This window comes from Cherax quadricarinatus, unplaced genomic scaffold (genome assembly GCF_038502225.1).
Source record: "Cherax quadricarinatus isolate ZL_2023a unplaced genomic scaffold, ASM3850222v1 Contig546, whole genome shotgun sequence".
Taxonomy (NCBI): domain Eukaryota; kingdom Metazoa; phylum Arthropoda; class Malacostraca; order Decapoda; family Parastacidae; genus Cherax; species Cherax quadricarinatus.
In genome coordinates, this window is record NW_027195572.1 from 147501 (window position 1) to 164268 (window position 16768).

General features: G+C 42.4%; 1 protein-coding gene across 1 annotated transcript in view; it reads right to left on the reverse strand.

The window, feature by feature from the left end:
* The window catches only part of LOC138851413 (vasoactive intestinal polypeptide receptor-like), a 21311-nt gene extending 6730 nt beyond the window's left edge, over positions 1-14581 (reverse strand). The window contains 4 exon segments of the mRNA XM_070080509.1: positions 9366-9496; positions 9811-9967; positions 13574-13703; positions 14367-14581. Coding sequence (XP_069936610.1) covers positions 9366-9496; positions 9811-9967; positions 13574-13703; positions 14367-14581 — 633 coding nt within the window.
* Between the last annotated feature and the right edge of the window lie 2187 nt (positions 14582-16768).

Below are 16768 nucleotides of genomic sequence, written 5' to 3' on the forward strand. Positions count from 1 at the left end.
ATTTTCAGAGAATAGGGGGGTACGTTAAGGGGAGAAACCGACCGATCAAGCTGATTTTCAGGACAGAAACAGTGAGGAACAGGATCCTCCAAGAGAAACAAAGGTTGAAAAACTCGGAAAAGTACAAGAAGGTGTTCCTAGACAGAGACCGAACACAGAGAGACAGCAGCTGAGGGAGAGGACAAAAAAGCGAAAGGAGATAGGAAAGGAAACAAGGATGGAACCAGCAGAGGTCAGTCAGAGCAGAACAGAGAAGCAAGGGCAAGCACACACACAACTATCCTCAGAACCCCACAACCAATCACACCATCCCAACAAACACTACAATCCATACCCACAGCTTCCACCCAACCCCCAATCATAGAATCCCACAGTATGCTACCAGGTCTCCCACCCCCACAGGCCCCCCAAACCACAGTATTGGAAAGGAAACTGAAGGTATGGTACACAAACGCTGATGGAATAACAAACAAGTGGGAGGAGCGGCACGAAAGAGTCAGAGACATCACTGGACATCATAGTGCTCACAGAAACCAAGCTTACAGGTATGGTAACAGATGCCATCTTTCCAACGGGATACCAGATCCTGAGGAAAGACAGAAGGAACAGGGGGGGTGGAGGAGTGGCATTGCTGATCAAACACCAATGGAATTTTGATGAGCTGGAGAGAGGAGACAGCGGAGAAGAAAGTGATTACATAGCGGGAACGCTTCACTCTGGAGGTCCCAAGGCGGTAATAGCAGTGATGTATAACCCACCACAGAACAGCAGGAGACCAGGGCATGAGTATGACGAGAGCAATAGAGCGATGGTTGACACACTGGCTGGAGTGGCCAGAAGAGCTCATGCATGCAGGGCAAAGCTCCTGATCATGGGCGACTTTAACTACAAGGAAATCGAATGGGAGAAGGAGCCACATGGGGGCCAAGATACATGGAGGGCTAAGATGGTGGAGGTGGTACTGGAAAACTTCGTGTACCAACACGTAAGGGACACTACAAGAGAGAGAGGAGAGGATGAGCCAGCAAGACTGGACTTAGTATTCACCTTGAGCAGTGCAGATATTGAGGACATCACATATGAAAGACCCCTTGGGGCCAGCGATCATGTGGTTTTGAGCTTCGAATACACAGTAGAGCTACAAGTGGAGGGAGAAGCAGGAAGGCCAGGACAAATGAAACCAAACTACAGGAAAGGGGACTACACGGGAATGAGGAATTTCCTGAACGAGGTTCAGTGGGACAGAGAACTGGCAGGGAAGCCAGTTAATGAGATGATGGAATATGTAGCAACAATGTGCAAGGAGGCTGAAGAGAGGTTTGTACCCAAGGGAAACAGGAATAATGAAAAAGCCAGGATGAGCCCATGGTTCACCCAAAGGTGCAAGGAGGCAAAAACCAAGTGTGCTAGGGAATGGAAGAAATATAGAAGGCAAAGGACCCAGGAGAATAAGGAGAGCAGTCGTAGAGCCAGAAACGAATATGCACAGATAAGAAGGGAGGCCCAACGACAATATGAAAACGACATAGCAGCGAAAGCCAAATCTGACCCGAAACTGTTGTACAGCCACATCAGGAGGAAAACAACAGTCAAGGACCAGGTAACCAGGCTAAGGAAGGAAGGAGGAGAGACAACAAGAAATGACCGTGAAGTATGTGAGGAACTCAACAAGAGATTCAAAGAAGTGTTCACAGAGGAGACAGAAGGGGCTCCAGAGGGACGGAGAGGTGTGGCACATCGCCAGGTGCTGGACACGGTACACACAACCGAGGAAGAAGTGAAGAGGCTTCTGAGTGAGCTAGATACCTCAAAGGCAATGGGGCCAGATAACATCTCTCCATGGGTCCTGAGAGAGGGAGCACAGGCGCTATGTGTACCCTTAACATCAATATTCAATACATCTTTCGAAACAGGGAGATTGCCTGAGGCATGGAAGACAGTAAATGTAGTCCCAATCTTTAGAAAAGGAGACAGACCTGATGCACTAAACTACAGACCAGTGTCACTGACATGTATAGTATGCAAAGTCATGGAGAAGAATGTCAGGAGAAGAGTGGTGGAACACCTAGAAAGGAATGATCTCATCAACAGCACCCAACATGGTTTCAGGGACGGAAAATCCTGTGTCACAAACCTACTGGAGTTCTATGACAAGGTAACAGCATTAAGACAAGAGAGAGAGGGGTGGGTGGATTGCATTTTCTTGGACTGCAAGAAGGCGTTTGACACAGTACCATATAAGAGATTAGTTCAAAAACTGGAGGACCAAGCAGGGATAACAGGGAAGGCACTACAATGGATCAGGGAATAATTGTCAGGAAGACAGCAGCGAGTCATGGTACGTGGCGAGGTGTCAGAGTGGGCACCTGTGACCAGCGGAGTCCCACAGGGGTCAGTCCTAGGACCAGTGCTGTTTCTGGTATTTGTGAATGACATGACGGAAGGAATAAACTCTGAGGTGTCACTGTTTGCAGATGACGTGAAGTTGATGAGAAGAATTCACTCGATCGAAGAGCAGGCAGAACTACAAAGGGATCTGGACAGGCTGCAGACCTGGTCCAGCAATTGGCTCCTGTAGTTCAATCCCACCAAGTGTAAAGTCATGAAGATTGGGGAAGGGCAAAGAAGACCGCAGACGGAGTACAGTCTAGGGGGGCCAGAGACTACAAACCTCACTCAAGAAAAAAGATCTTGGGGTGAGTATAACACCAGGCATATCTCCAGAAGGGCACATCAATCAAATAACTGCTGCAGCATATGGGCGCCTTGCAAACCTCAGAACAGCATTCCGACATCTTAATAAGGAGTCGTTCAGGACCCTGTACACCGTGTACGTTAGGCACCAGTTTGGAACCCACACCTAACCAAGCATGTAAAGAAACTAGAGAAAGTGCAAAGGTTTGCCACAAGACTAGTCCCAGAGCTAAGAGGTATGTCCTACGAGGAGAGGTTAAGGGAAATCAACCTGACGACACTGGAGGACAGGAGAGATAGGGAGGACATGATAACGACTTACAAAATACTGAGAGGAATTGACAAGTTGGACAAAGACAGGATGTTCCAGAGACTGGACACAGCAACAAGGGGACACAGTTGGAAGCTGAAGACACAGATGAATCACAGGGATGTTAGGAAGTATTTCTTCAGCCACAGAGTAGTCAGGCAGTGGAAGAGTTTGGGAAGAGATGTAGTGGAGGCAGGATAAATACATAGCTTTAAGCAGAGGTACGATAAAGCTCATGGTTCAGGGAGAGTGACCTAATGGCGACCAGTGAAGAGGCGGGGGCCAGGAGCTTGGACTCGACCCCTGCAACCTCAACTAGGTGAGTACAACTAGGTGAGTACACACACACACATGCACACACAAACACACACACACACACACACACACATATATATATATATATATATATATATATATATATATATATATATATATATATATATATATATATATATATATATATATATATATATATATATATATATATATATATGCAAAGCAGCCACTGTGAAAGATTAAAGAAATTCCAAGCGCTTTCGTCACTACTCACATTATCAAGGAACAATAAAAGTAATGCATCAGAGGAAGGCATATAAAGGGTCTAGACCACACCTCACTATCACATCCCACAACAAAGCAACACCTGATGCTCGACTCATAAGACAGAGAGCACTGCAGCAGACCCGCTGGCCCAACTAGACAGGTCCTTCACACAACCCACGAACAAACTATCCTACCAAAGGACTAAGAATTTTAAAATTTATTATTTGTTCAATGTATTATTAAATTCAGAGTTCATAGATGAGGAAATATCCCAAATTTATGAAATAGCTAATGATCTGAAATACCCAAGAAACGTAACTGATAAATCTTTTAAAATTGCTAGAAATACTTTTTATAATCCAAAAAGGGACAACCAGCCTTATTCAACTAAAAATATGTTGGTTCTCCCTTACCATGAAAACTTGGTTGATGTGCCTTCTCTTCTTAAGACTTTTAATATTAAAGTTGTATTTAAAAATCTTGATACAGTAAAAAAAAGTTTTGATAAAGAATTCCCCCAAAATGCTGACGGATATGTCTATAAGATTCCTTGTAAAATTTGCGTTAAAGTTTATTATGGTCAAACTGGTAAAAGTCTCGAACTAAGATTATAACAACATAAATATAGCATTAGAACTGGACAAGATTCCAGTGCTCTATTTATTCACGTGAGAGATTTTAACCATCAAATTGATTCTCAAAAAGTTGAGAAAGTTGTATCAAGCAAGTCCATGGTTGACAGGAATATAATTTGTAAAGTAAAAGGACACAAGTGCAGCTAATGTGACATTTTACTGTGGCAACGTTTCGCTCTCCAGGAGCTTTGTCAAGCCGATACGATATCGGCTTGACAAAGCTCCTGGAGAGCGAAACGTTGCCACAATGAAATGTCACATTAGTTTCACTTATGTCCTTTTACTTTACATATTGTCGGTAATTCTACCAACATTATTACAAAGGAATATAATTGAATCTTGTTTCATAAAAAGCAGATTTTATAATAATATGAATATTTCCTTTGGTTTATATAAATTATATCCATTTATAATAGAATTTGGGAAGAAGTTAATAATACATTGGACAAATAATAAATTTTAAAATTCTTAGTTCTTGGGTAGAATAGTTTGTTCGTGGGTTGTGCGAAGGACCTGTCTAGTTGGGCCAGCGGGCCTGCTGCAGTGTTCCCTTTCTTGTGAGTAGCGCATCAGACTTTGCTTTGTTGTGAGATGTAATAGTGAGGTGTGGTCTAGACCCTTTATAAGCCTTCCTCTGATGCATCACTTTTATTGTTCCTTGATAATGTGAGTAGTCACGAAACCACTTGAAATTTCTCTATTCTTTCACAGTGGTTGTTTTGAATATTCTGAAATCACCTGTTTACTGTGATCTTTTTATATATATATATATATATATATATATATATATATATATATATATATATATATATAGGATGGGGTCCACCTCTGGTGTAAATTGTGGGACCCATAGCCTCGGAGAAGTGGATAAAAAGGCTTCAAGGAAGAATATTTGGATTTCTTCCTGAAGCCATTTGAATATTCCACTTCCCCTACCACCCCATCTTTTAAACTATTTTTTTTTTACCAATAGGAATATTTTATTACATAATATGGTACAGAAGATTTAAGAGATACATTGTTGATATAAAGGTGGCATATACGGTACATGTTGTTACGTGTGTATCACCGATTATAAGGCGAAAATCTCATCCAGCTCCTCAGAGCTGGGGCGTGTGCCCAAAATGCAGCATGCATTACCCCTTTGAACAGCCGCACTGAGCCGCTGGAACAGAAAACTAGCTGCCCTGGGATCCCTAGTTACCCTGATGAGTCTTTTCCCCAGCTCCTTAAGGAAATTAGATGCACTCTTTCCCCATGAGCCAAGGGTCTCTGAGCCTATGGGAACAAACATATAATGATGGGCAAGTTCTCCATATTTTCTAGACTTTTGGGACTCCCTGAAGCTGGCAGCTGCCCCTCCTTCCTCCCTGGTGTATTGGAGATAGGTATCAGCCAAGGTAGATGCACATGTATAGTCCCACACCACCTGCTTCCCATCTGTCCAGGCTTGAAGGGTGATACCATCTGGACGCTTCTGGCTGCCGTCAGATCTGCATAGTTGCGGTGGCTCCCTTACTGCTGGGCATCCAGCTGTTGTGAGGCTCCTCTTGATAATGTTATTAACCTCCTCATGTCTTGCAATCTTTCCCTCGGATTTACGGCACACAAGACCATGGTACCCGAATCGGTCTGCTGCTTCACTGCCACAAATACACCTGTGTTCGGCGAGAATAGGGGCGGCAAGTCGAAGGGCAACACCGATGCGGATGGTCTGTGGGTCGAGGCGTGTGCCAAGGCTGGAGTTGGGAACAGCCAACAGAAAGTCCCCAGCATGAGGGGCTCTCACTGCCAGCAGGCGGGCTCTATCCTTCCCTGACACACTCTGAAGCATCGTTGAGGCTATATTTTCCACTATTGGACCATCCCAGTGCGATTGTTTGTAGTTGTTGGGGGGAGCAGGTCTGGTTTCTGAGCCCGTTAGATTATCCCAGATCATTGCTCCGTCAATGAATTTTTGGTCCTGGACTCCAATCTTGTCCCTAAGATGTTCAGGGAGAATCGCTGCTACAAGCTCTCTGGATGCAATACACGAGGACAGAAAAGCAGGTAACGCAATCTGTGATGACTTGCGGACACCAATGCCTCCTAGTCTGACTGGAAGTGTAGCTTGGTTCCACTGCCCGTCTTCTAGATTAAGGTTAAGTACTTTCGTAAAAATCTGCCTCAGAATACTGTCATATTCGTGCAGTATAGGGTTATCATATGAAGGTGCACATCTTAGGAAATATGTCAACCTGGGCAGACTCAAGCACTTTGTGAGAAGGTACAAGGCATCGTGGGTGTCCAGATTGCCAATTCGTTGTTCCATTCTCCTTAACTCTTCCAATTTCTTCCTGAGAATTGTGTCAATGGCATTGCTTCCCAGAGGTGCTCCTAGCAAGACACTATTTGTGGGGGCAATGACTGCTGCTCCTGGTAGTTTTGATCTCACTGCATTTATCACTTGTTGACTGACTGAGATGATTTCACATTTGGATGGATTCAGGATGAGACCCATTTCCTGTCCCCGTGTCATTACCTGTGTAAGGTCATGTAGGAGGGACTCTTTTGTACCTGCTAGTGTGCCATCATCTAGGAACCAGATGTTTAGCTCGCTGGTCAGTCTGACTGTGATTTCCCTAACTGCAATACAGAAGAGAAATGGTGCAAGAGGATCTCCTTGTTGGACACCCTCCGATGATGTGATTTCATGCTCTCCAAAGAGAAGCATTGATTCCTTGCTATACCCAGCTGAAACAAAAGGGAAGAGACCAGGGAAATGTTCTTGTACTGCTGCTAATACCACGTCTCTTTTCAGGAGATTGAACGCATTCTTGAAATCTAATTTTACCACTGCATTGTCCTCAGGCAGGTTGTTGATATATGCCCTTGTTGCATGAACCGCTGCTTCACTTCCTTGAGAGACCCCAAAGCCAAGCTGGTTTGGTTGAAGCATCATGGCTGCCTGTGCACGAATACTTCGGACAGCAGCTTTGGATACGAGGCGGCGTAAGGTGTTGCCTACTGCAATTGGCCGAATTCCTCCATCCTTCTTTTTAAGTGCACAAAGTGTTGCACCAAAAAAGAAAGGTCTAATTTCATCAGGAATCAGACCAGCCAAGGAATTGTTGACGAACCTTGTGATCTCTGAAAGCAGTGTCTCTATATATATATATATGTATATATATATATATATATATATATATATATATATATATATATATATATATATATATATATATATATTATTATTATCACACTGGCCGATTCCCACCAAGGCAGGGTGGCCCGAAAAAGAAAAACTTTCACCATCATTCACTCCATCACTGTCTTGCCAGAAGGGTGCTTTACACTACAGTTTTTAAACTGCAACATTAACACCCCTCCTTCAGAGTGCAGGCACTGTACTTCCCATCTCCAGGACTCAAGTCCGGCCTGCCGGTTTCCCTGAATCCCTTCATAAATGTTACTTTGCTCACACTCCAACAGCACGTCAAGTATTAAAAACCATTTGTCTCCATTCACTCCTATCAAACACGCTCATGCATGCCTGCTGGAAGTCCAAGCCCCTCGCACACAAAACCTCCTTTACCCCCTCCCTCCAACCTTTCCTAGGCCGACCCCTACCCCGCCTTCCTTCCACTACAGACTGATACACTCTTGAAGTCATTCTGTTTCGCTCCATTCTCTCTACATGTCCGAACCACCTCAACAACCCTTCCTCAGCCCTCTGGACAACAGTTTTGGTAATCCCGCACCTCCTCCTAACTTCCAAACTACGAATTCTCTGCATTATATTCACACAACACATTGCCCTCAGACATGACATCTCCACTGCCTCCAGCCTTCTCCTCGCTGCAACATTCATCACCCACGCTTCACACCCATATAAGAGCATTGGTAAAACTATACTCTCATACATTCCCCTCTTTGCCTCCAAGGACAAAGTTCTTTGTCTCCACAGACTCCTAAGTGCACCACTCACTCTTTTTCCCTCATCAATTCTATGATTCACCTCATCTTTCATAGACCCATCCGCTGACACGTCCACTCCCAAATATCTGAATACGTTCACCTCCTCCATACTCTCTCCCTCCAATCTGATATTCAATCTTTCATCACCTAATCTTTTTGTTATCCTCATAACCTTACTCTTTCTTGTATTCACCTTTAATTTCCTTCTTTTGCACACCCTACCAAATTCATCCACCAATCTCTGCAACTTCTCTTCAGAATCTCCCAAGAGCACAGTGTCATCAGCAAAGAGCAGCTGTGACAACTCCGACTTTGTGTGTGATTCTTTATCTTTTAACTCCACGCCTCTTGCCAAGACCCTCGCATTTACTTCTCTTACAACCCCATCTATAAATATATTAAACAACCACGGTGACATCACACATCCTTGTCTAAGGCCTACTTTTACTGGGAAAAAATTTCCCTCTTTCCTACATACTCTAACTTGAGCCTCACTATCCTCGTAAAAACTCTTCACTGCTTTCAGTAACCTACCTCCTACACCATACACTTGCAACATCTGCCACATTGCCCCCCTATCCACCCTGTCATACGCCTTTTTCAAATCCATAAATGCCACAAAGACCTCTTTAGCCTTATCTAAATACTGTTCACTTATATGTTTCACTGTAAACACCTGGTCCACACACCCCCTACCTTTCCTAAAGCCTCCTTGTTCATCTGCTATCCTATTCTCCGTCTTACTCTTAATTCTTTCAATTATAACTCTACCATACACTTTACCAGGTACACTCAACAGACTTATCCCCCTATAATTTTTGCACTCTCTTTTATCCCCTTTGCCTTTATACAAAGGAACTATGCATGCTCTCTGCATGCATATATATATATATATATATATATATATATATATATATATATATATATATATATATATATATATATATATATATATATATATATATATATATATATATATAAATTTATATATATATATATATTTATATATATATATATATATATATATATATATATATATATATATATATACGAATTGCCATAAGAGCACTCTTCCAAGTGGGTAGGTAATGTGTATGCCATTTATAATGGTACCAGAGACCATGGGAGTCACAGTTTATAAGAAAAATGAATCTAACAATCAGTTTTGGCAGTAAATTTACCAGGAGCAGTGAAGATGGCATTTACCACGAGAACAGTGAACTTACCAAGAGAGCAGTGACCATGGGAGCCACGAGTATCCATATATGTGGCAGGTTACTGTAGCTTCGCCAACAGTGTACTTCGTGTTGGAAGTACATAGTCGTAGCCCAGGCTATGATGAACACTAGTGGCACTCCTGTAATGATGAACACTAATGAACATCATAATTAACTCTCTGGCATCTAATGCTGACCTCAGCCTATGATGCAGTGTATACTATGGGTTTCACTATTTGTCAGACACTGGAATAAAATTAAATAAATATATAGTGCCACTGATAATGTAGATAGTGACTGATCCCAACCTATGATGATGCTTATAGTGACAGACTCCAGCTTAGTAGATAGTGACTGAACCCGTTTATGGTTTAGTAGATAGTGATTAACCCCAGCCTATGATGCAATATATAGTGAATGACCGCAGCCTATGGTGTAGTAGATAGTGACTGACCCCAGCCTATGGTGTAGTAGATAGCAAAGGGAGCGCCGGAGTCGAAGACATTGGAGGTGAGTCTAGAGTGGAGGAAGAGGCCCTCCACGAACATCCAGTTGATGGATGCCATCTGAGCGTACATGGTGAGTGCCAGCAGTGTCTTGCATACCCAGTCCTGCAATACACACAGTGTTAATCCTGCAACACACAGTGTTAATCCTGCAACACACACAGTGTTAATCCTGCAACACACACACAGTGTTAGTCCTGCAACACACACACACACACACACATTGTTAGTCCAGCAACACACACACACACACACACACACAAACACAGTGTTAGTCCAGCAACACAAACACATGCAGTGTTAGTCCTGCAACGCATACACATGCAGTGTTCTGCAACACACAGACAGACAGACAGACACACACACACACACACACACACACACACACACACACACACACGCACACACACACACACGACATATAAAATACTGGGTGGAATAGACAAGGTGGACAATGACAGGATGTTCCAGGGAGGGGACACAGAAACAAGAGGTCACAATTGGAAGTTGAAGACACAAATGAGTCAGAGAGATAGTAGGAAGTATTTCTTCAGTCATAGAGTTGTAAGGCAGTGGAATAGCCTAGAAAATGACGTAGTGGAGGCAGGAACCATACACAGTTTTAAGACGAGGTTTGATAAAGCTCATGGAGCGGGGAGAGAGAGAGGGCCCAGTAGCAACCGGTGAAGAGGCGGGGCCAGGAGCTAAAACTCGACCCCTGCAACCACAAATAGGTGAGTACAAATAGGTGAGTACACACACACACACACACACACACACACACACACACACACACAGTGTTAGTCTTGCAGTAGTACAGGGCCAGAACGTTTGAAAGTGAGAACCAGCAACAAGGAAACATATACATAAACCTAAAAAAAAAAAAAACACGCACAAAGTTCATCAGAACATTCAGACAGTTTTTTCAACCTTCCTTTATTTTAATGAGATTTTACCTTAAATAAGAAACCAGGTTATTTTCTTTATATTCATTACTTAAGAGCTATTATTCATTAAAAAGTAAATGTATACTCAAAAAAAGTCTTAATAACGCAAATGGAATGCATTAAGATGCCACATGGCTTGTCACTTGGCACTCAGGTGTGTCAACAAGTGTGCGTGACTGCAAGCGCTTTAAACACTTTAAATTATAAAATAATAAAAAAGAATTGTTAGCTTTATTAATACGAATATTTATATAGATGAGGTAGAGTGAAGACGCTAATAAATATAAGTTTACGATCCAGTCATTAAGCTCGTCATTCGACTACAGATGCGAGGCAGTAAACACTGACTCGGAGCTTCAGGAAGCTTGACTGGCGACATCGTTATGACACGACTGTAAACAAGCCAGTTTTGAAACTAGCAGGGCAGTGTAACGCACTGCCTTGCTAGTTCAGGACTGTCGTGCCTTGGGTCCCAACCCCAGCTCAGTTCAATAAGCTTCAGATAGTTTTTCTTGCATCGCCTGTCGAAGAGGATCTTAGAGCCAGACTGATATATATACAGATAACTATTCTCTTGTCACGAAAGAACTAAAAGCACAATAGTGTGACTAGAAAAATACACAAATAACACGCACAAGCGAGAGAAAAGCTTACGACGGCGTAATTGATCCAGGTCGGATCGAAACGTCGTCGTAAGCTTCTCTCTCCTATACCCTTGTCGGTTTAGAACTTTATTTGATTACATAAATAATTATCTCTTCTATGTGCGGGTTATTTCTTGTCTTTTTCTCAGTGTTTTTGTTCCTTTAATACAGACAAGGCACAAGACCACCCTAGAAAAAGCGAAAAGTGAAAATATGTTTTTATCACAATTACGGTTGAAAAAACTTTTTTATAAATATTAAAAATCATGACATTTCGGTAGTTTTCCCCTTTTTTGAAATGGGTATTTAAAACAATCCACTAGTGTCCACCAGACATCATCAGTGCTGCTTCAAAAGTGTGTTTGTGAATATAAATGTTGGGCTAGTGTTGGTGTAAGGAAATGGATTATTTTAGTAATGGTAACTTGGTATCCAATATATCTATCTATCTATCTATCTATCTATATATATATATATATATATATATATATATATATATATATATATATATATATATATATATATATATATATATATATATATATTTCCTATTTCTCTTGACAAATTACCACAATTATGAAAAGGGAACAGGTAAGAAAAAATCCTTACGTATGTTGTATTAGGTGCTATACATTATTACACACACTGTATTACTTGTAGTCACTTCATCAGTTCATTATAATCTTTCGCAAAAAAAAAAAAAAAAAAAAAAAAAACTCAAATAAATCCAAATAAATATTAAGAGAAATATTTTTACAATTAGCATTTAATGTAAAGAAAATTTCTTCCCATTTGTGTTATTCTTGCAAAATGTACATTAACTATTTTGAAGATTGAGACACTTATGCAGCATATGGGAATCTTTATTCAGGAAACGTTTCGCCACGCAGTGGCTTCATCAGTCCAATACAAAGAGGAAGGCGTAAGGAGAGGAGGAGAATGAGGTAATCAGTCCCTCAACCTGGAGTCGATGTGTTCAGTCCATCAATCTTGTAGAATGTACAGCATAGGGCCGTAGACGTGGCTTATATACTGTAGTGAGGTGACGTGAAGCAGTTGGAGGCGGGGTCATAGTGGTACCATCCACTAGTCGAAGTAGGTCTTCGTCCAAAGGTTGAACAAGTGTTGAAGAATTCTTTGTAACAAGATCCCATGATGCTGCTGTGTCTGACAGTTGTGATGAATGGTTTGAAAAACCGACATGTTGAAGATTGAGACTCCAGGTTGAGGGACTGATTACCTCATTCTCCTCCTCTCCTTACGCCTTCCTCTTTGTATTGGACTGATGAAGCCACTGCGTGGCGAAACGTTTCCTGAATAAAGATTCCCATATGCTGCATAAGTGTCTCAATCTTCAACATGTCGGTTTTTCAAACCATTCATCATTAACTATTTTATATATGGATAATTATTATATGAGTAAGTGTCCTGGTCCAACAGCTGCACTACTCCACAAAGGTAATCATCAATAGGTAATTATAAATAAATAGTTGCAAATAAGTAATCACATAGACACGTGCGGGAGATCACAAACAGGTATCTGAAAATTGGTATTTACGAAAAGTTAACGAAATGTAGGAAACTACGAATAGGTAATTACATGAGGGTAACTACGAATAGGTAATTATATGAGGGTAACTACGAATAGGTAATTACATGAGGGTAACTACGAATAGGTAATTATATGAGGGTAACTACGAATAGGTAATTACATGAGGGTAACTACGAATAGGTAATTACATGAGGGTAACTACGAATAGGTAATTACATGAGGGTAGCTACGAATAGGTAATTATATGAGGGTAACTACGAATAGGTAATTACATGAGGGTAACTACGAATAGGTAATTACATGAGGGTAACTACGAATAGGTAATTACATGAGGGTAACTACGAATAGGTAATTACATGAGGGTAGCTACGAATAGGTAATTATATGAGGGTAGCTACGAGTAGGTAATTACATGAGGGTAACTACGAATAGGTAACTACATGAGGGTAACTACGAATAGGTAATTACATGAAGGTGACTACGAATAAAACATAGGAAAAAAGGAGAACAGCAGCAGGCCTACTGGCCCATGCTAGGCAGGTAATGAGAGAGACAGTGAGGCACTCACCACGTCGCGATAGGTGTTGGACTGTCGATGGAAGATGAAGGGTTCACTGAGGACGAGCATCACCAGGAAGTGTATGATGAGAGACACCACCAGGTTCCTGTGTACCCGCAGTCGGTCACACTCCAGCGTCCTGAGTCATTGTAACGATTTATGGGAGCCATTCTATGAGGGTTTTACAACCCCAAGTAATACGAGGCATTGTGTGGGGGTGTTAGGTAACGTGTGAGGTGTTAGGTGTTATGTGAGACATTGTAGCTGCTACTGTATCAAATTTATTCCTTGTAGTGTAAAAAAATATACAATTGAGTCGTACTTGTCTCTCTTGCATGACGTGCACGCTCCCAGCATGATGCTCAAGCTCTCTGCATGATGCTCAAGCTCTCTGCATGATGCTCAAGCTCCCAGCATGATGCCCAAGTTCCTAGCATGATGCTCAAGCTCCCAGCATGATTCCCACGGTCCCAGCATGATGCCCAAGCTCCCAACATGATGCCCAAGCTCCCAACATGATGCCCAAGCTCCTAGCATGATGCCCAAACTCCCAGCATGATACCTAAGCTCCCAGCATGATTCCCAAGCTCCTAGCATGATGCCCAAGGTCCCAGCATGATGTCCAAGGTCCCAGCATGATACCTAAGCTCCCAGCATGATTCCCAAGCTCCTAGCATGATGCCCAAGGTTGCAGCATGACGCCCAAGTTCCCAGCATGATACCTAAGCTCCCAGCATGATGCCTAAGCTCCTAGCATGATGCCCAAGCTCCTAGCATGATGCCCAAGCTCCCAGCATGATACCTAAGCTCCCAGCATGATGCCCAAGCTCCTAGCATGATGCCCAAACTCCCAGCATGACACCTAAGCTCCCAGCATGATTCCCAAGCTCCTAGCATGATGCCCAAGCTCCCAGCATGATGCCCAAGCTCCCAGCATGATGCCCAAGCTCCTAGCATGATGCCCAAGCTCCCAGCATGATATCTAAGCTCCCAGCATGATGCCCAAGCTCCTAGCATGATGCCCAAACTCCCAGCATGATTCCCAAGCTCCTAGCATGATGCCCAAGCTCCCAGCATGATATCTAAGCTCCCAGCATGATGCCCAAGCTCCTAGCATGATGCCCAAACTCCCAGCATGATTCCCAAGCTCCTAGCATGATGCCCAAGCTCCTAGCATGATGCTCAAGCTCCCAGCATGATATCTAAGCTCCCAGCATGATGCCCAAGCTCTCAGCATGATGCCCAAGTTCCTAGCATGATGCCCCAAACTCCCAGAATGATATCTAAGCTTCCAGCATGATGCCCAAGCTCCTAGCATGATGCCCAAACTCCCAGCATGATTCCCAAGCTCCCAGCATGATGCCCAAGCTCCCAGCATGATGCCCAAGCTCCCAGCATGATGCCCAAGCTCCCAGCATGATGTCCAAGCTCCCAGCATGATGCCCAAACTCCCAGCATGATTCCCAAGCTCCCAGCATGATGCCCAAGCTCCTAGCATGATGCCCAAGCTCCCAGCATGATATCTAAGCTCCTAGTATGATGCCCAAGCTCCCAAAATTGATATTCTGCCGTAAAATTCCAATAGGCTCTTTACATTGGACATTTTTCCCTATATCCCCCTTAGTTTTCTACGTGATATCTCCTGCTGATGCAGCATTAACCTATTTTTTTTTATTATTTTCCCGATAATTAGGAAGTACACATGTGTGAATGTGTGTGTGTGACTTTACAAGCATGAGAGTGTGCGTGCGAGTGTGAATTCCAGAAGTTAGGACTGAGGCTCTTAAGAAGATGAAACTCATATGCAGAGTGCTTTCAGGCTTTAGGAGACCACTTCTTGAGTAGTCAGACGAAGTCAAGAATACCCATCACAAACACTGTTTTGTTCCTTTATATTAGGGAGAATAAGAGACGGAGGGATTATATGAAGGAAAGAGGGAGCAAGAAATAAGCAGAGTGCAAAAACTCTCTCTCTCTCTCTCTCTCTCTCTCTCTCTCTCTCTCTCTCTCTCTCTCACACACACACACACACACACACACACACACACACATACACACACACACACACACACACACACACAGTATTCCTGGAAGACCTCACCAATTTCGAAGATTAAGTGTCCTGACTAGACTGGACTTCAGTATCGAATCTAACGATCTTTGCTGTCTTTTCTGTTAAATTCTGCCAATTTCATACTATATAAAAAAATCCTAAGGGAGTCATTAGAAAGGCAGAGTTACTAATTTCGATCTGTTCGTACCTTTTTTCTTATCTTTTATTGTCAGTATATATATATATATATATATATATATATATATATATATATATATATATATATATATATATATATATATATATATATATATATATATTACTGTAACCGCGAATGAGTGATATTGATCAATAACAACACTGCACTAGCCAAGGATTCCAACCCATGTTGCAATGTCCTGCCTCATGGTAAGCGAGAACCACATGACGCTTTAAACCACAGGACCACCCAACCCTACAAAAATGGCTCAGCCAGCCAGGGTAGCTGTTGGGCCGCCATCCGAGGACCTTAGGAGGTGTGGGAGCTTCTAAGCTACTTTCATTCTCATCCCTGTTTGGTGTACTAGCCTTACGAGCAACATTTATATATTATTGTAACCAACAGCTAGCATTGCTGGCTGCGCCATTCTTGTAGGGTTTTGTGGTCCTGTGGTTTAAAGCGTCATGTGGTTCTCGCTTACCATGAGGCAGGCCAGTACAACATGGGTTCGAATCCTTGGCTAGTGCAGTGTTGTTATTGATCAATACCACTCGTCCGTGGTTACAATAATATATATATATATATATATATATATATATATATAGATATATATATATATATATATATATATATATATATATATATAAGGGAATCCTCTCCCCCCATTTCTTATCTGTATAACGGTTAGGGAAATCACTGTCAGGCTGACCAATGAGATAAACACCTGGTTCCTGCTTAATGGCGCACTGGCGGATACAAAGGAGTCCCTTCTTAATGATTGTGCCCAGGTGAGGACACGGGAACAGGAAATGACATTCATCCTGGATCCATCCATATGTGAAATCGACTCAGTGAGATCAAGATTACCAGGAGCATCAGTCATTGCCCTCACAAATAGCGTCTTGCTTGGAGCACCTCTGGGAACTGATGCCACTGACCCAGTTCTCAGAAA